This window comes from Gastrolobium bilobum, unplaced genomic scaffold (genome assembly GCF_033153095.1).
Source record: "Gastrolobium bilobum isolate Gb01-03AN ecotype WA unplaced genomic scaffold, APGP_CSIRO_Gbil_v1 utg29299, whole genome shotgun sequence".
Lineage (NCBI taxonomy): Eukaryota > Viridiplantae > Streptophyta > Magnoliopsida > Fabales > Fabaceae > Gastrolobium > Gastrolobium bilobum.
The window spans coordinates 234867-261787 of record NW_026897764.1 but is presented as its reverse complement, the minus strand read 5'-3'; the positions used below and the strand labels follow the sequence as shown (position 1 = coordinate 261787).

The 26921-nt window shown below is 36.4% G+C and overlaps 1 protein-coding gene across 2 annotated transcripts; it reads left to right on the top strand.

Moving 5' to 3' along the window:
* The first annotated feature begins 3675 nt into the window (after window positions 1–3675).
* Window positions 3676–16562, top strand: LOC133309998 (E3 ubiquitin-protein ligase At3g02290-like). 2 transcript variants are annotated; one of them, XM_061510878.1, is made up of 5 exons: window positions 3676–3827; window positions 4632–5002; window positions 6282–6708; window positions 7276–7385; window positions 16305–16562. In XM_061510878.1, the coding sequence occupies exons 2-5, from the start codon at window positions 4883–4885 to the stop codon at window positions 16335–16337; spliced, it is 690 nt and encodes a 229-aa protein (XP_061366862.1). In that variant the 5' UTR covers window positions 3676–3827; window positions 4632–4882; the 3' UTR covers window positions 16338–16562. The 2 variants fall into 2 exon arrangements, with proteins under 2 accessions (XP_061366862.1, XP_061366861.1); XM_061510877.1 differs by lacking the exon at window positions 16305–16562 and adding an exon at window positions 11530–11731.
* Window positions 16563–26921: the final 10359 nt, after the last annotated feature.

Sequence of the window (26921 nt, the reverse complement as noted above, 5' to 3'; positions counted from 1 at the left end):
CTTACGATTTCTCTCAAATGCTTTAAAGCTAGAGAAATTGTGTGGTTTATCAAACTGTTGCTCATCGTTTTATTATTTATTGCTCCTAACATCGACATGATGTGTATTATCAAGTTGGAGACTTGGTATGGGTGCAATTGCAGCTACATCATCTGTCTTTGTTGGCCAACCAAATTTTCAATAAACTATCCCAAAGCAACTTTGGACCCTTTGAAATCCAAAAAATAAAATTAAGAAAGTTTCTTCCATGCTCAAACTTCCAACTACTCCTAAGATTCATAACCCATTCTATGTGTATTCCTTGAAAACTTATTAAGGAGACCATGATATTCTTCCTTTTTCCTTTTTCAGCAATGGTCTACCTATGTTAGAACCTAAACTCATCCTAGACACTCATTGGGAGATACAAGATGGTCATCCAGTAGCTCAAGTTCTAGTGCTATGCTTAAGTTCAAGTACTATGGGAAGGCATGTCCCATGATAAGCAATTATCTTACCTAAAAATTTAAGCTTGTAATTGATGGGCTTTCAATGATTTTATATCTCTCTACCACATCCTCTCACGCAAGATCTCTTTGGACTTGAAGCGTGAATATTGCACAAATTCATTTTGTTGTTTTACCTTGTGCTAGCTTAATTTTATTAGAAAGTGGGGTGGCGAGGATCAAACCTGTCACCCCATTGTCACCTTGGCTCTGATACCATGATAATCAACCATCTCACCTAAAAGCTTAAGCTAGTAAGTGATGGGCCTTCAATGGTTTTACTCTACTTTGGAATCATAGATAGAATTTTGTAGGCAATACCCTTCCCTCAACCTTGTGGACAAGGTTGTTTCCAGTGGGGGAGATATTGATATGATCCCAAGCCCAAAGCAGGATGGTGCATATGCTAACTCGACTTACAACTCGAGAAACACCACATAAGTCATCAAAAACACTTTAGTTAGAAACAACCAGGATTGGGAATGAGTTGGTGGAAATGCGTATGAGCTCGAATGAAACAAGGGAGGCAAGCCTAGAGAATTTTGAGGAGAAAATGAGGCCTTCCGAGAGACAATCCAGGTGAGTAAGGATAACACCACAAAGGGCTAAAGAAGAATGATATGGTTGGTAAGCCTTAGGACCTTATCGAGAAGGTAGTTAGGTTTTGTTAGAGAATATGTTCAAATCATACAATTTTGTTTGTGATAATTATGATTTATGTTATAGATTCTCGATTGTGAATTATATCTTTGGAGGGAATTTGATTAGCAAATCAATACCATCCATTAGGCCTTAAATAGGGGGAAGCCCCTTTCTTTCCTCATCTTGTGTGTTCTCTCTTCGTTCTTATCTCCTAGCTTTCTCCATTAGGCTATGCCTATCATTATTGCACCTCTAACTTCAAGTAACATAAATGAATACATAAAAAAAGAGAAGAAAAAAAAACTTCATTCATATATTCCCCTATTCATAACCCGACAAACTTATTAATCCCTAATTCTCTTTCCATCTTGGACCTATTGATTATACATATCTAAGCTAAACAAAAGGACCACTTTATCAAGTGGGCTTATGCAATGCACCTCATATAGATTATGACTTAGCTCATTTTTATTAAAATAAAAAAATACAAATGATCACAATTCACAATAATTAAAAAAATTGTAATGTTCTTCCACATGAGCAAATGAATTGTATATTTTTAACTTAAAAAAGAAAACAAGTTATTTTCAAAACCACTTCACGCTAGGTACTAATTTTTGTAATGTGACCACATTAAGAAAACACATGATTTGAGGTGCAATAACTAAATATGACACATCCAACTAATGCCAAATATCAATAAATTAAACGGTAATTACATCCTCTCTTTTTTTTTTATACAAGTGAAAAATGAATACACAATCTATACAACTTATCCAAACCCCTCACCACTAATTCAGTGGCTAATTACATCCTTTGTTTATCTAATCATTAGTGTAGAATGTAAATAAGGAAATAACATGTCAATATAATCTAACAAAAGCTGAACTACAATATTATTTGTTAATCCCGAGATTTCTTTCAAATATATTAAAGTTGTATGGTTTATATATATATATATATATATATATATATATATATATATATATATATATGGGTGAAGATATTCTAACTGCCAAAACTTCTTACTACTAATTTACTACCCGTCACATCACCATTAGATCAAAGAGAGAGAATGTTAAAAAGTTTTTGAAGAGAGAGAAAATGTTAATCTAATGGTGATTAGATAGGTAGTAAGTTGATAGTGGAAAATTTTGGTAGTGAGAATATCTCTCTTTATATATATATATATATATATATATATATATATATATATATATATATATATATATATATATATTTCAAACATATGCTCTTATATAGTATTGACTACGAGCTCAATAATTCCAGCAACATAAAATTTCACGATATAATTATGTCTCAAACTCATACGTAATGTCAACTATAAGCATAATGCATGCTAATCCAATGCCAGTATATACCAAATATTCATTACACCTCAAACTCCAAATAACGTGAATGAACGAAAGAGAGAAAATAATTCAACCAACCGTGTCCTTCATAATTTGAGTTCTATTCCAAACAAAACAATACACCCGAAAATGTATTATAATAAGTTCTATATTATTCTACCAATAAATATTACAGAAGTTTCAGTCTTGTCTGTTAATCATCAAAGAATCAACAATAGAAAATTATATCTCATAAATATACTACTTTGTTTACTGTTTGAGGGCCCTTTTAATCAATGTAACCGGCACGCGTTGGGTTGATTGTGGTGTACTTAATATGTATAAAACATGCTCATAATATCAAAATCACATAAATTAAGAAAAGTAGTTCTCTCTCTTTGACATAGAATTATTTAAAATATGAAATTGGATTGGATTCTTCCACTACCGCCTCCACCTCATTCCCAAAGAAAAAAATAATATGAAAAAAATAATGTTTTCCATTTTAAATAATATAAAAGGTAAAGAATTTTTCCATTCAATAGAGATAAGTTATTTCTCATGAGCTTAAAACGACATAATTCTGGAGCGAAAATCAAGGTATTTTGTAATTCTAATATGTTACATGGTTATATTAGTCTTTATCATTATAATTTTTTAATCTTATAATTTCAAATGACATTATTTTGAGTTCACTGAGATAATTTTATCTCTAGTAACTAAAGAACTGAACTACTTTTTCCTAATATAAATTTATATCATTTTAAGTGAATTGGTCGTATTTTGATAAAATTTTATTTTCTCTCTTTGATAATATTCTTTCTTTTTCTTTCCTGTTCTAAAAGAGAGAAGTTAAAAACTCAGAAAATATGTATCAAAACACAACTTTTTTACTTAAAATAATATAAAATAGGAGGAGATTATAATTATTATATTTTTTCTTGCTACTTGTTACTACCAAATCTTAACTGTTGATTTCCGCCAATCTAACGGTTATAATTTATTACCGTTAGATTGAGGAAATTAACGTTTAAGATTTGATAGTAACAAGTAGTAAGAAAAAAGGTAGTAACTATAACATTTCCCAATAAAATAAATGTAATTTCGAATTACAAACCCTTTTTTTCATAATTAATAATAATAAATAAATAAATAAAATACTCCACTTCACCCACCAAACCAAAGCCAAGCCAAAGGGAAAGAGAGAAATAGAGAGTGAAGGTTAACTTTAATTTCGCAGCTTCATAGCAATTATCGCCGAAAAATCCAAACTTTCACCTCCTATTCCTACGTTTATGATTTCCCAAACATCTATCTACACTAACTCTACCCAATTTCTCAGTTCCAGGTTCTTCTCTCTCTTTGTCTTTTTCTTCTTCTCCCTCTTACCCACTTCAATTTTTAGCTTCCGATTGTCGTTTTGACCTTTCTGATTGCCTCTTACTTTGATAATCGAAAGTGGGTCTTTCCCTTTTTTCCAATTTAAGTGTGTTTCTTGGTCGATCTTCTCTTTCTTAATGGAAAATTCCATTGTCTGCACACACAATTTGGATGTGATTTTATGTCTTTTTTTTTTTTAATTTAATGTTCTAAAGCGGTGATCATGAATTTTCATCTGAAAGGAAAGTAATGATGTTCGTGTTGTTGGTTGATGCATTGGCATAGCTTACCAGTTAAGAAAAGAATAAATATTTTTCCAAAATTTGAAGTTAAAACTGTGCAAATGAAACTGTTAACTGTCGGTGTGTGGGAAAAGATTAAAAAGTAAAAAGCTTTGCCCTTTGAATAATCAAATTTGTCATATTCTTTTTCGAATTTGATACTAGTTATTTTCAGTTTTTATCACACTTAGGTGTTTTGTGTTGATCTTATCTTATGCATTAGCTGCATTGCTCAGATATTCTAGTGCATTAAACCAATAAACAAGTGATGCATCATCAATTTAAAATATAAAATATTAATGCGGTATAGACCTAACTTTTGTACATCAATTGTATAGAGGAATTTATTGTGTTGTACGTTAAAGCTGAGTTACTTTGATTGGTCAAACAATTGCATTAATGGCAGCTTCTACAACCTTCTCATGTTTTTCAGTGCTTTGTTGTTGTTTTTCTTTTTCCTTTTTTTAATGATCTTTTGATGTATTTTACAGGTGAGAAAGAACGGTGTTTTTTCATATTACAGGAGTATTTGAATTGAGGAGGGAGGGTAATGGTTTGTGGAGACAGTGTAAATTCTGCAAGCTTAGAATCCTCTCTCCAGTTTTTTTCAATGAAAACATAGTGTGGTGCTGTTGGAGGTTTCTTTTCTCAAAGCTTGCATGTAGCACCGTTTATTTTTTATTGATCAGTTGAAGAGTGGGAAAAATCTCAAGCTAAAGAAACATATTGGGAAGCTGGAACGATGGGTTCTGTTTGTTGTTGTTTGAGTTCTGACAATTTTGAAGATTATGTAAATCCAAGTAGTTCTGTATATAGGAACTGCGTGTGTCTCAGTTGCTTCGTACAGAACCTTTTAAATGTGGTATATCTCTATATCCTATCTTCCTGCCTCTCCCCCGTTTTGCTTCCTTTCCTCTTCTTGATTCATAGGAGGGCAATGCTCTGTCTTTATGTGTTGCTGTCCGTAATTCGAATTTGATAACTCCCCCCATGACTTAATGCATTGTTTTTTCCCTGAATTCGATACTAGAGAGGTGGCAAACCTGTAGGTGTATACGTGCATCTTCTCCATTGTTCCTTTGTTTGAATATATAATGTGAAAAGTTATGTGTGGGGGCATTAGCCTCTCTTTATTATTCTGGTTTCACATACCACTGTTGTTGAAATGTGTCCTAATCCCAAAAATTTACAATTGGTGATGTGTTGCATATATGCATCTGTAAAGAAATTTTGTGAGTGCTATCAATTTAGAAGTGACTCTTAAACTTGAGTTACCTCTAAGTCAGTTGTGGGGAGGGATAAGTGTACGTGTACCCTCTGAAGCTCTAGAGATTTCTTGTTTGTCCTAACTGGATCACAAATAAAATCAAATAAGAGCAAATTATAATCAACTATTATTTGGTTTCGGAAAGATTTTCTGCATCGGAAAGTTTTTTGGTCACAAATAAAATCAATTGTATTGATTGCCATTTACATTAGTATTTATTTGGTAGACTGAAACTTGAAGAATATTTTAGTCCTCACTAAATCCATTTTTCAGGATGATGTATCTTGACATTGATGAGAGCTACTTTATAAAATTATAACCATAGTATTATCTACATCAATTTAATATAACCATATTTCTATGTGCCTAAAATTTCAGCATGCATCAATGTAAAGAACCTTGGGATACACCACCCCAAAAGCTAGCTGAAAGGGTGGGAGTGCCCAAGGCCTTATAAACTTCACATTAGTTGCTCATACAACCAATGTGGGACTATATATCTCAACACGCCCCCTCACACGAGAGCCACTGGGCTTGAAGCGTGGATTATGCACAGGCCCAATTTTTGGTTTACCTTTTTGTGCTTTTTATTTTAATTCCACTTTAAAGTGGGGGGCGGTGAGGACCGAACTTGTGACCTTGTAGCCACTCAAGCTCTGATACCATGTAAAGAACCTTGGGATACACCACTTCAAAAGCTAGCTCAAAGGGTGGGAGTGCCCAAGGCCTTATAAACTCCACATTAGTTGCTCATACAACCAATGTGGGACTATATATCTTGACATTGATGAGAGCTATACTTTATAAAAATATAACCATAGTATTATCTACATCAATTTAATATAACCATATTTCTATGTGCCTAAAATTTCAGTATGCATCAATATTCCGAAGAGGGGAAGTGCATTCAATTCCTTCATCTATTCAGGGGCCAGCATCTATGGGTTCTGCTGCATCACTTGATAATTCTCTGTCTGACATGTATCGATCTCCTCCAAGGCCCTTACCTTATGATGCAGAACCCAGATATTTCCGCTCGCCACGTGATGGACTAGTTTCAAGGCGTGAGAAGGGTTCAAGTCATTCGAATGAGGAAACAGAACCTCTAAGAAGTGATGTAGATGTGGATCCAGAATCTTTAAATTCAGGAGACAAATGGAATGAAAGTTCCTGTGAAGATGGATCAAAGGAATACCGTTCTAAGTCCTCACTAAGACTTCCATCATCAAAATATGCAACTGGAGTTGGGCTCATATATTCATCATCAGAAGAGGAGGATATCTGTCCAACCTGTCTTGAAGGTAGAGAACTAGAGATATATATATGTTTTTCCTTATAAATTTTCAATAGAAGACCCTTGGTACTAGGACTTAAATTTTCATGTAGTATTGATCTGGTCCTGTAAGATGCTTAATGGCACGTCTTGACATGTACCAAAAAATTTGGATGTTTTATTTTTATTTGATATACTTATTGTAGAGCCTACATAATGTTTGAGACTCAATAGTGTATCATACTTCCTTTTACTTCAAAACTTTTGGCTCCTGTCCCTTAACTTTTGAAGAAGCAAAACAAAAAGTTGGATATTTCAATTAGCTGAGGATAATGAAATATGCTTCTCTCAATGCTTTCATTGATTGGCCTTGAAGGTATAAAACAATAATACAGTACTATGAAGCAGCTTGGCTTGGAAATAATGTAAATTTTGTGCAGGAACTTAGGAGGCCAATCTTTAAGTTCTGGGCAGTAGTCCTTTTGAATTTCTGATCATTGCTGCAATTAGCTGGTTGTTGATACCGGCAAACACACTATTAAGAGAATTTTATCTTTGAAGATTCTTATGTTTCTACAATTATTTTTGCTTGCAGAATACACTAAAGAGAATCCAAAGATAATGACAAAATGCTCTCATCATTTTCACCTTGGTTGCATTTATGAATGGATGGAAAGAAGTGACAACTGTCCAGTTTGTGGAAAGGTAATACCTAGTATTTTCTTCTAAATTCTACTTCAGTGAAATGAATTTTAGTTCATTAGCAATGACATAGAGATAGAATACATCAAATTCAGTGTTATAAGAAGTGAAAACGGGACTAAACTGGTCAGTTTGGCTATCTGACACGTCTCCAGTTTGCTTCACACCAGTAAACTGTTTTGGGTGCAAACCTGTGTAAACTGGTCTGAATCATCTTGTTTCAGTTCCAATTGGCGTATCAGTCCAATTGCATCAATTCCAATGGCTTGTGGTGCACTACCTTATCACTCAATTTTCACATTTCAATATGAAGAGCCAAATCTGGAGTAAAATCCAATAATTGGCTTGGTAGCATAGTAAACATCAGCCACGTCTCTTGTTTGATTCTTACCTGTAAATTGTATTGGGTGCAAACCTCTTTCTAGTACAAACTGGCAAACCAGTCCAATTCCACCAATCCCTATAACTTGTGGTGCACAACATTTTCACTTAGTTTTCACATTTCAATTGGAAGAGCCAAAGCTGGGAGTAAAATCCAATAATCTGCTTGGTAGCATAGCAAACAACAGGATTGCACTACAGCTGTTGTTAAGAACTGTTCAAAATATTAATTTTGCTTCAATTGTAAATGCTGAACAAATGAAACAACAATTTTATATAGTTTTCCAAACAATTGCATTAGTATTATATATTTCTATATATTAAAATTATTTTAAGCATGATTCAGTAACAAAATTGTAATAAAAAGACGAGCTTCAGTTTTAAAATGATGGAACCAGAAAATTACAGCACTGATTTTATTAACAATAGAGGCATAGTCTCTTTTTATAAACACTAATACCAGAAAAATACACCAAAAGACCTCAACTCACCCTCAAAGCCAACAATCCTAGGCTTCAAGAGATCCCCAAATTCCCCATTAAACCAATACCGAATTCATGTCTCCCTCACTCCTCACAGTCCCCTCCTTTTATCCTAACTCTTAGAATATTCTAGAACTAACTCTTTTTTTTTTTCTCTCTCTATAACAACCCTTATACTATTATTACATTTATCCCTCATATTTCAGGCCCATCAATACTCCCCTTCCAAAACTCACCTTGTCCTCGAGGTGAAGCAAGAGAATAGGTGATGTGAGAAAACATCCACCTGGATTCCACTGCTTGAAGCATATTGACCCAATTAGCAACTGCAACGTTTTCGTTTCATGAACCTCACCTTCAGTATATTCCCGATTCATTTCCCTCAAATCAGTTTCACTTCCATACATGGTCCAAACAAGATGTGGCTGAAATTTAGTCTAAAATGTGATTGGGCCAACTGCTTGTCCCTGATATACTTTCTCTATTGCCTCACTTGCTGCCTTGCTTTCAGAATATGCACAGTGCCTGTATCTATCAAGATCACCACTCTTCGTCCATGAATCTCTCTCCAGAGTTTGAGCGAACAACTAGACGTATGGCCGACCTTGTTGAGCATGCTTAGTTGAATGGACTGCGCATCAGCAATGTTACCCACTTCCCCAAATTCAACTTCATCTTCTGCCATTTCCTCCGGGAAAAGTCGTTGGAATCATACGTTCCTTAGGTCGCCGCCGTCCCCTCTGTCTGAGCTTCCTCCCTTGACGGTACCAATCCCCGTACGGTGCTTTAACCCCCCCCCCCCAATATACTGATCTGAACTAAGGTTATGTGTATACCGCTCAATGCCACTGGACTTTCACTGGTTGTTATTGGGCCCAATTCTTTGATTCGAGGCCACTTTATTATTCCCCTCCTCATCAGGTAGGCCCCAATTGACTTACATACCTATTTGGCAGTGTGGGCCTTGAGTAATGACCTGCTACAGATCCACTAGGCCCTATTTCGTCGCGGTATCACACACCCATACCCATTCCGCCTTCCAGTCGCCGTCTCTTTCTCTTTTGCTGCGACCCCTACATCATCTTGCGCTTCTCCTTCTTCTATTTCTTCTTCTTCCTTGTCTTGTTCAACACTTTTTTCTTCTTTTGCTTCTTCATATACTTTCGTTCCTTCTTCGCTTCCTTCTTTTTCTACTTTTTCATATGCTACTTCTCCGTCTTCGTCTCTTTCGGCTTCTTCCGTATCGTCTTTGTTTGATTTTGGTTCTTCTTCACGTTTTTCTTTGTCTTCCCCTTTTTTTTTATTTTTTTGCTGATATGCTGCATTTTCTTTCTTTTCTTCTTTTTCTTCGATTTTTTTTTCTGTTTCTTCGACTCTCTGTTTCTACCTTTTTTGTTTATGATTATCTTGTGCCTGATCTAGCAAAACACGGATCGACGCGGTCTCTTTCGAATGGTTTCTTGAAGTTGTCGAAAAGAGTATTCAACTCCATCCATTCTGTCTTCCAAACGATCAAAGCACCTCTCCACTTTCTTGATTCTGCTTTCCATTTTTTTTTTCTTATAGATCTGGACCAGAAAGCACTCCCAGGATTGTAGTGCTCTGATACCAAATTGATGGAACTAGAAAATTACAGCACTGATTTTATTAACAATAGAGGCTGTTAGAAATAATATTAATTTATTTATTATTATTAGAATAGTCTAGAATAGTCTAGATTGTGGGCTTGGCCCATTAGGTCATTCCGTTAGGTCTTTTAGTCTCTATAAATAGAGAGCCTCCTTGTACAGACTTACACACTTGAATATACAATATATTTCAGATTCAATTTGGTATCAGAGCCTCGCCGCCCCCCACTTTCTCTTGTGGCATTTCTTAGCACAGGTAGGCTGGGCCTGCTCTTCAAGCCCAATGGGCTCTTGTGTGAGGAGGTGTGTTGAGATATATAGTTCCACATTGGTTGTATGAGCAACTAATGTGGAGTTTATAAGACTTTGGGCACTCTCACCCTTTGAGCTAGCTTTTGGGATGGTGATCTCAAGGTTTGGTATCAGAGCTCTCGATCTGAGGGCTCTGCTTCCGCATATATATCTTTTCCTTTCTTTTTACTGCCGTGCATCATACCGGCAACCATCCTTTCACACCTAACCCTTATTTAGTCACAAATTTTTGTCCTCAACCTCGTATCATCAGGAAAAAGATCGCCAGCCTCCGTTCATCGCCGGAAACCGCCAGAAAACCACCGTCCGCCACTGTTCACCGCCGTCAGACTGCTTTTCCGGCGACTTTTCCGACCAACCACCACGCGATCTGGAGCGGCTCAGGGAGGCGACCCTGTCTGTCCAAGTCGCGTGTTGATCGGAGCATCCACGCGCCGCCACGCGCCGGTGGAAGTCTCGGCGGCCGAGCCACTGTTCCGGCGCGTGAGCCACCGTCCGGCCACCGTTCCAGGCCGGACCACCACCATCTTGCTCGCCTCCTCACCCTCTTTCCAGATCTGGTCTCCGTTCGTTGTGGGTCCCATCCGTTTGAAAGATATCAGTGAAAAACCCGCTGTTTGGACACTTTTGTGCAACGTTTTTGCGCGATTTCTTGTAGTTCTTTTCTATTTTCTGGTCATCTACTTTTATTTTGTGATGGAGGGCTCAAATAATGCGTCCAAAAACACGACTGGCATCATCTCCGGTACTACCCCATCTCCATTCTTTTCTCGGGCCCGTGATTCCAATTGGAACAGTGGACGCGGTCGTAGACGTGGCCGCAGACAAAGGCCTCGTTGCAATTATTGCCAGAATCTTGGGCATTTTGAAGAATGCTGCTATAGGAAGTACCCTCATTTGAAGCCACCGACTGCCAACTTTGCTCAAACTGATGTTACGCCACCTTCAACTGGATTAGTAACTCTTTCAAGTGCCGACTATGAGGCACTTCTCAAGAAGGTTTCTTCTCAGCATCCTACTCAAGACACTGGTAATCATGTTGCTTGTTTTTATCAATCATCTCTTGGACCCTGGATAATAGACTCAGGTGCTACTCATCATATTTGTGGTAATAAAGATCTCTTCACTTCACTTTCTTATTCTAATAACCTACCTCCTGTCACTCTTGCTGATGGCACTAAGGCTCCTGCTCGTGGAATTGGGGAAGCCAAACCAACTCCTCTTTTAACTTTGAGTTCAGTTTATTATATACCTGGCATTCCTTTTAATTTAATCTCTGTTAGCCAGTTGATTCATTCTCTTTCATGTACTATTACCTTCTCTAAACAATCCTTTTCTATGCAGGATTCAGGTACGGGGAAGACGATTGGAGCTGGCGTTGAGTCACAAGGTCTCTACTATCTGATTGCACCACCTTCTCCAGTAGCTTGTTCTCTCACAGAGTCTCCTGAGCTAATTCACAGCCGTCTGGGTCATCCAAACCTCTCCAAGCTTTAGCATATGGTTCCCTTTTTATCCAATCTTAAGTCTTTAAACTGTCATTCTTGTCAGCAAGGAAAACACACTCGCTCCTCCTTTGCACACTCGCTCCTCCTTTGCTAATAGAGTCAATAAAAGAGCTGATGCTCCTTTTTTTATTGTTCATTCTGATATTTGGGGTCCGAGTCGAACAACGTCTGTTTTGGGTTTTCAGTATTTTGTCACCTTTATTGATGATTTCTCCCGTTGCACTTGGGTTTATTTAATGAAAAATCGTTCTGAGTTATTTTCAATTTATCAAAAGTTTTGTGCAGAAATAAAAACTCAATTTGGTGCTTCTATTCAAATCTTGCGCAGTGATAATGCAAAAGAGTATGTGTCTCTTGAATTTTCTAAATTTCTGGATACACAAGGGACGATACACCAGACTACCTGTCCTCACACTCCACAACAAAATGGAGTCGCTGAACGTAAAAATAGACATCTAGTTGAAACTGCACGTACCCTTCTCATTCATATGAACGTCCCACTCCGTTTTTGGGCAGATGCTATTATCACCTCATGTTTCCTTATCAACCGCATGCCCTCTTCTGTGCTAAACAATGATGTTCCCCACAGTATTTTGTTTTCCGGAGCACCTTCTTATCCTCTGCCTTTACATATTTTTGGCTGTACTTGTTTTGTTCATGATCTTACTCCAGGTAAAGACAAGTTGACATCCAAGGCCTTCAAGTGTATTTTCCTTGGGTATACACGTTTTCAAAAAGGGTATCGTTGCTATTCTCCTGATCTCAAGCGTTATATCGTTTCTGCTGATGTCACTTTCCTTGATCAGCAGCCTTTTCACTCTACTCCGTCTCCAGTGTCCCAAGTTGATCAGGTCCTCCCTGTTCCTTTTCTTGACTTGTCTTTACCAGCTGCAGGTGACCCTATTCCAGAGGAGCAACCAATTACCTCCATACCTGCAGATCGTCCTCTCCTCACATACCAGCGTCGTCAGCCTGCACCTCCTCCGACTTTGCCTCTTGATGACTCATCGCCCTTTCCCGTCGGCTCTTCTCCTCCGGATCCTCCATCAGAGACTCCTCCCATTGCCCTTCGGAAAGGTATTCGATCCACTCGAAATCCTCATCCCCTTTATTCTTTCTTGAGTTATGACAGACTTTCTTCACAACATTTTACTTTTGTTTCTAGTCTCTCTTCTGTTTCCATCCCTAAAACCACAGGTGAAGCACTATCTCATTTAGGGTGGCGCCAGGCGATGCTTGATGAAATGCAGGCACTTCACTCCAATGGCACTTGGGATCTTGTTCGTGCTCCTCCCGGGAAGTCTGTTGTTGGTTGTCGATGGGTGTTCACAGTTAAAGTTGGTCCTGATGGCACTGTTGATCGCCTTAAAGCTCGCTTAGTGGCCAAGGGATACACACAGATCTTTGGTCTTGATTATGGGGATACCTTTTCTCCTGTTGCTAAGATGGCTTCTGTTCGCCTGTTTCTTGCCCTTGCCGCCATTCATCACTGGCCCCTTCTCCAACTTGATATTAAGAATGCTTTTCTACATGGTGACTTGCAGGAGGAAGTTTATATGGAGCAACCACCAGGTTTTGTTGCTCAGGGGGAGAGTTCTGGAATGATATGTAAACTTCGGAAATCTTTATATGGCCTGAAGCAATCTCCTCGGGCCTGGTTTAGCCGCTTTAGTTCAGTTGTTGAATCCTTTGGCTTAATCAGAAGCAAAGCCGATCATTCTGTCTTTTACCGGCATAGCTCTTCTGGCCAGTGTGTTTATCTCCTGGTCTATGTTGATGACATTATCATTACAGGCAGTGATCAGACCGGGATTGATCAGTTGAAAGAGCATTTATTCAACCAATTTCAGACCAAAGATCTTGGCAGACTTCGATATTTCTTGGGGATCGAAGTTGCACAGTCTAGGCGGGGCATTTCCATCTGTCAGAGGAAGTATGCACTGGATATCCTAGATGAGACTGGCATGTTAGGCTGTAAACCCATTGATACACGTATGGACCCCAATGTTAAGTTATTACCAGGACAGGGGGAGCCACTGCCAGATCCTAGTCGCTACCGCCGATTAGTTGGAAAATTGAATTATCTTACTGTGACAAGGCCAGATATCTCCTTCGCAGTGAGTGTTGCAAGTCAATTTCTTGATTCTCCCTGTGACTCCCATTGGGATGCAGTTATTAGAATTCTCCGATATATTAAAAAGGCGCCAGGAAGAGGTTTATTATATACAAATAAAGGGAGTTCAAAGATCTCTAGTTATTCAGATGCTGACTGGGCAGGTTCTCCTTCAGATAGACGATCCACCTCAGGGTATTGTGTTCTCTTCGGAGGAAATTTGATCTCTTGGAAGAGTAAGAAGCAAACTGTGGTCGCTAGATCCAGTGCGGAGGCAGAATATCGGGCAATGGCAAATGCAACCTGTGAGCTCATCTGGCTGAGTCAATTGCTGAAGGAACTCCATCTCTCTGAACAAAGGCCTATGAAGCTCATTTGTGACAACCAAGCCGCTTTGCATATATCCTCTAACCCAGTCTTTCATGAGAGGACCAAGCATATAGAAATTGACTGTCATTTTGTTAGAGAAAAGATCCAGTCAAGGGAGATCGAGACAGCATTTGTCAATTCCAATGATCAACTTGCGGATGTATTCACTAAAGCTCTTAGAGGTCCTCGAATAGATCATATTTGTAACAAGTTGGGAGCTTTTGATATATACGCACCAGCTTGAGGGGGAGTGTTAGAAATAATATTAATTTATTTATTATTATTAGAATAGTCTAGAATAGTCTAGATTGTGGGCTTGGCCCATTAGGTCATTCCGTTAGGTCTTTTAGTCTCTATAAATAGAGAGCTTCCTTGTACAGACTTACACACTTGAATATACAATATATTTCAGATTCAATTGAGGCATAGACTCTTTTTACAAACACTAATACCAGAAAAATACACCGAAAGACCTCAACTCACCCTCAAAGCCAGCAACCCTAGGCTTCAAGAGATACCTAAATTCCCCACTAAACAAATACTGAATTCATGCCTCCCTCACTCCTCACATTCCCCTCCTTTTATCCTAACTCTCAGAATATTCTAGAACTAACTAGCTATTTTTTTTTTCTCTCTCTATAAAAACCCTTATAATATTATTATTACATTTATCCCTCATGTTTCAGACCCATCATAAAATAATATAAAGATTAGGAAAAAAAATATAGACTTCCAGAACTTTACCTCTGTTTGCTAAAATAACATGAGAATATTTTATCTATCTTCTACAGTAATGACTAGTTATTATGATTACTCCCCTTATTCTGAAATGACTTATGGAACATCTCATAACCCCTTTCACCACTGCATTTTAAATTTTATGGGAACTCTTGCAATTTATGTGCTACTTGACGTGATGGCTGGATAATTAGAATAATTATGTGTGGTGTTGCAATTATAGATAACTGGTACAAGTATTGATATTCTGGGGGGACCAAGTGTTATTTAACTACATGTTATAACTAAAACTAACAGCTGCATAGGACAATTTGTTGTCTCCAAACAGGGTAGGAGTATATATTTTGTGTGTCATGTTTAGTAACTATTGGTTTGCTGACAGGTATGTTAAGTTTGCTAGACGTGTCACATATTTTAGTTGATTAATGTGAATGATGCAAACGTAATAGCCCGTAATAGTAAATGATGAAAGATAAGAAAATAAGGAATTTATGTGATATATGTGGTTTTACACTTTACCCTTAAAATTTATATAGACCCATTGGATGGTGGAAAGGATTGGGGTAAATATGCATGATTTATAGCTATTTGAGCTTGATTCTCATTATTTGAGCTGACATTGACTCCCCACCCAGCTTGTCTGTGTGTAATATACTACTCACTGGTCAATACGTGTGTGCGTGTATCTATGTTTATGTATGTATTAATATGTATGTACTCAATTGTTTTTTGTTATATTAATATATTGATTAAACCATTATAACGTACCACATTTAAATAAATAAGGATTAAATATGTTTCTAGACCCTACCAAATTCTTGTCTTTTTTAAACCTTTCAAACTAGTCCCTTTAAGATCTTTTTTCATAAATTGCATAAATGGACACACTAAGGCTGACTTGGACGAAATGTAAAGTGCCTTCATGGAAAATAGAAATTAGAGGTGGCATATTACATGACAATGAAATTGTAAACCTATGAAATATTCCACTCCCTATAACCCTAAGGGAACCAGTTAATGAATGAATTGAAGAATTCATTGCCATGTAACATGCCACCTCAGTTTTCAGCTTTTTATGTAGGGATTTATCGTGTCCAATGTATGCAGCATTGCAGATAACGTTGGGTTGATGATGGATGTGTAATAGAAGGATGACTTTGGAAGGAAAAAAATAAATAAATGGACTTCTTTGAAAAGTTTAACAATTTATAGCAACTAAAAACATATTTTAACCATAAATAAATGGATATATCTGAGGCAAGCGTGACTTGAGAGCTAGAGTTTGAGTAATATGTTCTTTTGCTGTTGGCAAAGTGTATTCCTGATTGATGAGCTAAATACTGAATCATATAATAGATTGATTATATATTTGGCTTTTTGTTTTGGTCTAGGTGATGGTATTCGATGAAACGGCTTACTCTTGATTAAAAGGTTTGTGTCGTGGAGGGGCAACCGAGGAAAGGAAGAATATAAGTATAGACATTGTGAATACTGCTGATTTAAATGCTTGTCATGTATAGTAAGTATGCAAAGTTTTCTTAACCATTGTTGAGAGTTCAATCTCATCCCAGTTTTTTTTTTATTTAAAAATTTCGACTTGTCCGAAACTAAAGAAAAAAAGAATATGCAATTTTAGATGGACACTTTTTCATGGCTTCAACATGTTAACCTATTATTGTTTCCTTGTTTTCTTGTTTAACTTTTGGTGGTACCAAGCTTATGAGTTTTTAAATTAACCAAACAAAGAATGCAAATAAGGTGACTGAGAGAGCATGATAAAACTAATTTTGACTATTTAATTTTACATGAAAGGTCATGATTAGTTTCTTTTAAATTTCACCCTCTCACTTGACATGTGTATAGGGCCGGCAAAACCGGAATTCGACTCGTCGGGTCGACCTGCCTAACTCGCCAAATATGGTGGGATGAGTTATGTTTTACAACTCGCCAACCTGTGTAACCCGACTAGCATAAGTGCGGGTTAAAAGCAGGTTTAACCCACCATGGGACGTGTTAACCCGTATAACCTTTTTTTTTTTAATACATAAACTTTTACACCTAAACTGGCTAACCCTAACTTTCTGTTTCCTTTGTTACTGAGTGGGCTTATCATGGGAATGCCAAAAAAATGGCCTTTGTTACTCACATAGATGCCTGCGAATTTATAGCACCTATGTGTGTGTGTTTGTATCCTTATTCACTTCAAAGTTGAAAGTCAAGGGGGGCTTTGCAGTGGGTGGGTGGGATGGTTAAAGTAAAGAGGATGGGATGGGATACACATAACATAAGACAGGAGAGTCGAGTGCAGGTGAGTTGCTAGACAGCACAGGTGAGCATCTAATTAGGTTTATAATAAAATATCATTTTTTATTTGTATTTTTGTACAAAAATATTTTTTACTATGATTAATTCTTGGTATTGCGTAGAAATAAGTTTGTACAAATAATAATAATTTTTTAAATCTTTAAGAAAATCTCAACACATAGGCGGGTTGGCACGGCGGGTTAAGTTTCTCATCCCACTTTTAAAAGCGGGACGGGTTGGCTTTTTTTAGTTGAGTTGATGGGGAGGGATAGGGCGGGTTGCTGTAACGCCCCGTTCTAGAACCGGTTTGTTAACAATGCTTTATGATATTAAGTGCAGTTACAATCATATTGATTCAATTAAAAACTCGGATAAATTTTCATTTTCTTTTTAAAACTTACTTGCTTTTCCTTTTTAACAACGCAAAGTTTAAAATAACCAATTGTGTGACCATAACCTTATTACCTTGCAGAATAATCAAAACTAAACTTAACATCATATTATTATTTTGTTCGAGTTCAATACTAAACTCTCTTCACTTTTTATTAAATTAGAATTCTTATACTTACTTTATAGTTCTCATCTCAAACTATGTTATAGATCTCTAAGTTAGTTTCACGTGGGTTCAAACTGCGCTCAAATTGGAGATCTGTAGTTTGAGTTATACCAATTTTAGTAAACTAGGTTGGTGTTGTTTTCGGGATGCGCGCCCGAGCGCTCAAATGGGCGCTCGAGCGCCCAATGGCGAAGAATTTTGTCATCGTCAGGTTTTTAGCGCGCTTGGGCGTGTACCTGCGCGCTTGAGCGCCCAAATCAACGCTTGAGCGCCAAGAGGAAGGGGATTTCACTTATTTTCACGTATATAGCGCTCTTGAGCGCCTAAATCAGCGCTTGAGCGCCCTACACCTGGGGCAGACTTGGTCTCCCCTGTTTTTGGTGAATTTCTTGGGGAAACTTCATTCCCCTTTCATTCTTCAATGGTTATTACACCTAATTGACAAGGAAAAACCAACCATGGTCACACACCATGTGGCACCTACATTCCATAAACTCTTTACCAATTCATCCTACAAATCAAAATGATAAACATAACTACATATTCATCAATACATCAAAGTTTCAATTACATCAATGTTCTTCCTAATTTCATATACATGCCAAAAGACTTAGCTACAAAAGGAACATGATCAAAGCTATAAGCCATACACAAAAAGACATTCACCACTACAATGATCATGCACTAAGCCTCCCAAAATACATCATGTGTCCTCAAAATACAATATACATGTGGCAATGTAAATGACATATACATCTACTATCCTAGATGTGATGCACTCCAGAATGATAGGCTATCAACATATGACCAACTAGTCCAAATATGACCACTTGCCACTAGAGGCTCCTGCAGCATCTGTACCTGAAAGGGGGTCCCCACAACACGGGGTGAGATATACGAATACATCTCAGTAAACCAGGGGTCCTTGGAGCATCTCTCCACCTCACAGTTCACTTCACAGTATAATAGCAATAACAATAAATAATGCAGTAAATACATATCTATGTAGTGTGTAAAAACATCTCCAGGAGACATCCCTCGAGCTCCTGTTGTCCTAAGGATACTCAGATGCAAATAGTCTTATTGATCAGAGAATCTACCAAGTATGATTAACACATCGTCATGCAACATACAAATATAGGAAAACACCATCTTATGCCACACCCAAAACATACACATACGTATAATAAAATATTAAACTACCTTATTGCATTTTCATACACTATCAACAACCACTACCCATTCAGGGCTTGGTGGAACAATAAAGGGATTTACACCCAAGGTCCGAAGGCTTACCTCAATGCTCCAATTCAACCTTTGTTCACCAACAAGTTTGCAACCAATCGAACTCCGAATTCAAGCTACCAATTTGTAAAATACACACCTACACCAAGGTGTCACACAATCAATCAATACAAGTTAATGAATATTAACATATTCATCAACAAAACAACAATCTCACACCACCACTTGGCATGAACTTACATATCCAAATGAGCTAATCAAGCTCCATAGCTTGTTCCAATGTGTGCTCACTCAAAGTTGGTCCATTTGCCTCAATCCTAGCAACACAAGGACACAATTAATCACCTAACCCATTAATTGCTCAAAATGCTAGAACATCCATAAGCCCAAGCATGAATTTTGCCATATATTGAACAATAACTAAATGACTATCTAAACTCATTTCTACCGTTTATTTATCATCTACAACAACTTTTACAAAGGGCTTAAGCTTAAATCAAACCCAAACTTATATCACTCACAAGGACACTATTCATCATCTTCTTCCATCATACAAACTTCATGAAAACCAAGTTTAAGGAGTGGAAACTTACCACAAATGATTGCACAACCATGGAATGAGTGCTCCCTAAGTCCCCAAGAAGTGAAATGCTCCCAAACCCTTTCAATCTTCAAAGGGGGCGAAATTTTGGGAAGAGAACATGCAGGAATTACATACGTCTACAACCCACAATCAGTGCAAGACGCTACTTGCACCCACCCACAGAATCACCATATTGTATGACGCTACATACTCAGGCTTACCGTCTAGGTGGAACAACACATACATATCATAAGGCATTTGCACATAACAACTCAAAAGCATTTCAAATATCATCACATGAAAACACATCATGCATATAACCATCCCTCCATGAGGTATGGTGGAACCAAACAATGGCAAAATCGAGGACACGAAAGCTTACCTTGCAAGCTAACAATCCAGCCAAAGTCCACACTAGCCCAAGGTCACCAAACAACACCCTCACAGTCTGTTTATAACATAAATAATCATTATTATTCAAAGCCCAAGGTTTCACTAAGTGTTTAAGGCTTTCCAACTTGTTTTAGACGATTTTAGGCAAATTTTGCAAGAGGTATTCGAATACTCCTCGATGAGTATTCGAATACTCCATGTCTCCAGAAAGTATCTGAATACTTTCACTAAGGTATTCAAATACTTTCACCACAGTATTCGAATACTTTGCAGTATTCAAATACTTCCACTAAAGTATCCGAATACTTTTCTTCCCTGAAAAGTATCCCAATACTCCTTCAAGAGTATTCGATTACCTGCTGATGAGTATTCGAATACTACACGAAAAATATTCGAATACTTATCAGACAAAATGCAGAAACCCGAGCAGTTTACTGCATAATTCTATTTTTACTGGTCCAAATGCGATTGGGAGTCCAATAACTCCACAAACAGCAGTTCATTAACACATTTTTCACATGGTTCAGCAATCTTTAAGTTGAATGATCAAAGTTTCCATTGTTAATGGATTAATCAAGCTAAAATCATGAATATACAAGGGAGGTGATCATGGTATACCTCAAGCTTCAAAAACTCAGAAAATGGGACAGACTTGGAGCCTTCAACACAGCTCCAAGGTTCTGGCTTTGCAAAGCCACGAATTTGGCACACAAGCTTGGTCCTTTACATCAAAAGGTGGCTTCTTGAAGCCTCCCATGACATGAAAATGGTTCTCACAACCCCAAACCCAAGTGAACAGCCTCACACCCCTACCACAGCAGCCTAACACTCAGAAATGATACACTAAACTCCCTCACACTGCTCACTAATTCAGAGTTTACAACTTCATTAAGGAAGAATCAATGTAAAGGTGAGTTCTTGGCTCATTTTTGGTGTATGAAGCTCAAGTCTAAGAAGAGATGGGAAATGGCTGAAGGCAATAGCCAAGGAGCCTCATAATTAGTCCTGATGCCGGTTCTCATTATTTCGACTCCAAACTTATTATACCAGTCCTAGATATTATTCTAGTGATATATACATATTTTTCATAATTTTCTTGGATACTTCATCGGTACACACTTATACCGTGAGGCAGAACCGGTATCTACACTTTTCTTCAGAAAAGCGACTTTCAGCATTATAAAGCCTTTATATTAATTATCCAAATCTTCTCATAATTATTCTAGGTCAATTATGGAATTATTTTCTAATATCATAATTATCTTATTTAATTTTCTAAATTAACGGTGCAGATTCTTACAACAATGCTCCCCACTCAAAACCAAGCTAGGATTAAGGATGAGAGGAAGATTATGAGTGTTTTAGGCTTTTGAATCACTAAAAGTGGTTGAGAAATGGAGTGGCTAGGGTTTGCTTTCCAAAATGCTTTCTCCCTTCCTTTCCTCTATTTTGGTCGATGAAGGAGATGAAGAAATGAGGCTCTTTCTTGTTTTTGCTCACTTAACATGGTTAAGTTTTCTTAAATAGGTAAAAGCTTATCTAGCTATTCACCTCCATTCTTTACCAAATTTTACCCAATGGTCTGAAATATTTTTTTAGGAATATTTCTAATTTTACTTTTATATTTTGGATACTTTTGCTTACACCTATTTTTACCCTATAATTTTCACTGACAACACTTTTTACCTCAAAAGTGATCCTAATTCATTTAATTATGCCTTATACTTAATTTTACTCACTAATACATGCTTAATTACTTGTAATTTACTAATTAATTAGGCTAAGGCTATTATATTTGCCCGCTTTGCCACTTGTGTGTATTGGGTAATGTGGGGAGCCCATGGTAAAAGGAGATATACCATTAAACAGGTTAAGTTACAATCTACAATAAGTGGGTTTGATACCACATTTCAATTCAAAACCTTAAGGCGAACTATTAAACCCGAAGCCAATTAACCATTGACTCTGATACCAATGTTGGGTAATGGGGGTCATTGTCTTGCTCCCACAACACACCTGTCAAGTGAGGGTGATTTTTTTTTTTTTTGGAGCCCCCCTCCTCCAAAGTAATACCATAGGTTTCCTATGGACTAATCCGGAGTTCGAGGCGAGTCCAAGATTAAGACTTTAAATCCCTCCCAAAGATAGTACTGGGGAGGATCGAACACATGCTCTCAGTGTGGGTGAAATTTAAAAGAAAGTAAGAAACTAATCTTGACCATTTAGGTTTTGGGACCCAACACACAAACATCTAATCCCGAAATCTTAAAAGCATTAGATTTATGGGTCCTTTTATTTATATGGTCCCCACTTAGTATAGTTCTAACCAATATGAGACTTTACTATTTACATTCAGATGTCCAATAGTTAATTTGTCAGTGTGTACACACATTGTAGGACTTCACTACTTATATTTGGGATTCCTATGTACATACCCATACACACATTATGTGATATCATATTCACGTTCAGATGTTAATTCAAACTAGCATTATAATATCTTGAGTTTTGGTATTGACAAAAAGCAAATTTTCATAGACCAAGGCAAACACTTTAAGGGATCAAATTCTATATTAACCCAATGCATTTTTGTAGGATGACAGAGGTTTAAGTCCTAGAGATATTTCTAATTTGGATGGCTTAGCTGTATTACTCTATTTCCAAAAGGATTAGCATCACATTCAAAGAATGAGAGTATTTGGAAAATAAATAAATAAAGATTAACGCTCAAAATTTGAAATACGTGCATGGAAATATATATTGATTTAGTTTATGCATCAACAAAAGTATTTTTGGACTAGGTGAGTTAGCTACACATTTCAAATGACGTCATTGTTTTATATAAAAAAATAAACTTAGTTTTTTGGAAGTCCATTTAGTATTAGTTGTATGGTGTAGTGTAGTAGTATAGTAGTATGGTGATGGAATATCATTCCTTGGTTTGAATGTGAATAAGATGATACATCCCATTTTAATGTAAATTTTACTTAAGAAAATACTATTTTTTTCATCACCATTTGATACATTGAATGTCGTAAATGAAACTTTGAATATGTACGTGGTTTCCAAATTTAATGTACACTATATGTAAACCCAGTGTTGCGCGGTCAAATATTAAAGAGTAAGACATGTTTAAACTAACAACAAATTTTGTGTGTGTGTGTATGTCAACCATGTTGTGAATCACCAAATCAACCATATGTGAAGACATACACCACTTATATAATATTATGTTAGTTGTATCAAAATCTATTACATATGACATCTAGAAATCACCCGAGTCTAAAAAAAGGTGTTACACATATTATGACTTGACTTCTGATGAAATCGACCAAATTTTAGTTAAGGTAAAAGTGTTTATGATATTTTATCTCCTATGATTCAAAAATGACGTTATTTTGAGATTTGAAAAAAAAAATTATTTTAAGAATTTTACTTCTCTCTTACAATAAGAATTTTCTCATAACGTTTAGGAAAAAAATGCGGGGTATTTTAAGAATTTTACTTCTCTTTTGCAATATGAGTTTTTAAAAAATGTACTCCTTTTTTTCCCTGTCAAACCCTAAAATGATGTATTTTGGGGTTGCATGTGACAGAAAAATACTAAATCCATTAAATATTTTTAATACTTAATTACAACAACCTGATATTTATTATTTATCTGTTAAGTACAAATAAATATTCAATTATGACTGCCTCTTAAAGTGAAGCTTATTCAGTTCATTATTGTTCATTCAGTTGATCTGGGGATGAAAACAGGTATACAATTTTGGCAGAAGACAAACATTGTCTACATAGAACATCACATGTCAAAACAGATTATCTATTTCTTATGTCAAATGTCAACTTAATATTTGAAAGTTTTCATTAGGAGGATATATAGTTAATATATACTCTTCTTAATCAATCTACTATTAGGTGGTGAATTGGTGATTATTCTTTTTTGAATTGCATTTCCCTATTTATTATTTTATTTTTTGGCAAGTCAAGTTCCCTAGTCTCCCCATTATTTGGGCGAAAAAAGGGCCACACAGGTATGAGACTAATCGCAAGTAAAGCGGCATGATAATTATAAGAGTAAATACCATTTTTGATCCTCAGCAAATTTCACGATGCCCGCTTTAGTCCCTAGCAAATAAAAAGGCTCATCGTGGTCCCTAAGAAATTCAAAATGGACTCATTTTAGTCCTTTTGAGGGACTAATATGGGTCTTTTTTGAATTTGTGAGGGACCACGATTTCAACTAAATGGGTCCATTTTGAATTTCTTAGGGACCACGATGGGCCTTTTTATTTGCTAGGGACTAAAACGGGTATTGTAAAATTTGCTGAGGATCAAAAAGGGTATTTACTGTAATTATAATAACCCTAATTATATGACTTTTAAATTAAAGGGTTATGATGAGGACCTTATGTCATAAACATCATGAGAATGAAATTCTAAGAATGTTGATATCCATAATGAGGGTATTCCAGTCAGGTGAATTTTTATCTGCTGTTTTTGACTGCTGAAGCAGTAATAGACTGTAGAATAGCTCCAGTGCAGTGAATTTAAGTTAGAGAGCTAATGTACTGATATAAAGATCATGAATGAGGTTAGAATATGAAATGGTGAAGATTGATACCCATATTAGGGTATTTCTGAAAAGGTCACTTTTACCGGATATTTTGTACTGCAGTAAAAGAAGCCGGTAAAATCCCGGAACGGGAAAAAGATGAGAAAATGGAATGAAAGCCCAATATATGCGTAACAAGTTATAATTAGATCAAAAATTTTAAAGTTAAGTTATATGTAGATAAGAGAACAAAGTTCAAATTGCTTGGATAATTTTTGTGTAAAAACGTATGGAAGTAAAATTGATGGTGTTGTCAGAATTTTACGAAGTAGTGAGTTCAGTTTTAAAGAAATCATATCTCCCTCATTTCTTAATCAAATGGAGTGTGTGAGGTATCAAATTGAACCTTAGGATGTCTAGTTTCTTGTCAAAAAATATGAGAATTTTAGGAGCTCAAGTTAAAGTTTTCAAAAACAAATCAGTGGGTATTGTTAATTCCCGTTACAGTTTTTACAACAAGCAACAATGAGTTTGCGAAATTCATATCTCCTTCGTTACTTAACAAAAAGAGACGATTCTTGTGCCAAATTAAATATTAAGATGCCTAGTATTTTTCAAAAAAATTACAGAATAAGATGGGCAGTATATCATTCCAGAAAAATTAAATGGTCTGCGACCGTGTTCAAGTGATGTTTGGATTTTCAGTTTACTACTTACGACGGACGTAACTTGGGCTGTACTTGTTAGAATAAGGCTTATAATATATCGTTGGAAAGCATGTGACACGTATACTAGGACGGTTAAGTATAAGGATATTAGAAAAATTCTGGTAGGATAATACATCTCAAAGTTACTAGTTTTATTGGTGCTAAAGTAATTTAATTAAAATCTGAATTCCTTCCTTTTGATTCATGATCAGTCCATGTAGAGACATGTGAAGTGGGACTTAGTGTCTTCCTTATTTAACAAAGTTGGTCCCTCCATTAATTATCAAAGTTTTGTCTTCTTTTCCTTTACTTATGTGGACTTGTCTCCTCTTCCTTTACTCATGTGGACTTGTCTCATCTTCATGTAAGTGGGAGGGAATCAATTGAAAGAGAATGATATAGTGGTTGAGAATGTGAACAAAGTAGATGGAAACAAATTAGACAATTCATTAGTCATTCCTTGACTTATTTGGTCGATGGTTTCTCTTCTTGATATCAAACCTCTTCACATTTAATTCTTCTAAAAACATGACAGCCTTAAGGGAACTAAGAAAAGCTAGTGAGTGTATTCTTGTTTCTAAAATGGTTAGCTACTTTGAGAAGAAAGATCTTTGTGTTCTTGTAGTCATAACCTTATATTTTCTTCTTCTTGTTAAGTGTTAATGAATGAGTTTTAATCCATACAATCTGCCTATAAGAAGGAGCTGTCAACATAAAAGTGTTGGGTTGTTGTTGATTAATTGATGGATAGTTTAAAACTTGTTCTCCTCACTCTCCTCTTCAAAACCATACCATTTTCATGGTGTGAAGCAAATTTTGGTGGTCAATATCCTCATGAACAGTCACGTTTTTTAAGGTTCAAGGAGCTATGGAGTTGTGTTCTTAAGCTGTCTTGAAGAGCATCATTTGTGTGCTTGATTCTCTTGAGTTTTGTGTAAGTTTCCTAAACTTTTCTTGAAAAATCTTATCTTTCTCTCTTGTGTTCTTGAGCTCTAATTCTTGAGTATATTTTTGAAGGTGTCTTCTTGTTTAAAGGATCATCCTTGTTGGTAAAAAGTGAGGCTTGGAGCTAAAGGTGTGAGTTTTGAACCAGGAAATGGTTAATTGATGTTTAAAGATACAATCTTTGGATCCTTGTATAGATTTCATGAAAAATGATGAACTTGAATCCTAAAAGAGACAGATGATGATTCTGACCTCTTGAGTATAAGGTGGAGTACTTGTGTTAAAAATAAGGTAATCATCGATTAGTGGATTAATTAAGTGTTGGGGCTAATTAACTAAAGAAAGGACAAAGAAATAAGCTTAAAAGTCTTAGTTTACACCCTAACTTTGGAGGGTGATATCTCCCTCATCCCTTGGTCAAATGAGGCTCATGATACCTAATTTTAAATCTTGAGATGTCATATATATTTTCCTAAAATTTGAGAGGATTATGTGTTGTGGCTTATCCAGAAAGTGAATTTGAGTCCAGACAGCCCAAACTCGCGTAGTGCAAGAACAATTCCCAAGGTCCAAATTCTAAAAATCATCTCTCTCTGATTACTTACTCAAATTAAGCTTATGATACCTCTAGTTAAAGCTCTAGGTGTCTATTACAACATATTAAAGTATGAGAGAAATTAGACTTCTGAAACTCTCACAGGGACAAAAACCGTGAGGGAT

Excerpts from the sequence above, each read along its gene's own strand:
- LOC133309998 (XM_061510877.1), top strand. The coding sequence starts at position 4,883 with ATGGGTTCTGTTTGTTGTTGTTTGAGTTCTGACAATTTTGAAGATTAT. Across the intron at positions 6,709-7,275 it reads CTGTCCAACCTGTCTTGAAG|AATACACTAAAGAGAATCCA; the intron begins GTAGAGAACTAG and ends TTTTGCTTGCAG. Across the intron at positions 7,386-11,529 it reads ACTGTCCAGTTTGTGGAAAG|GATTCAGGTACGGGGAAGAC; the intron begins GTAATACCTAGT and ends TTTTCTATGCAG.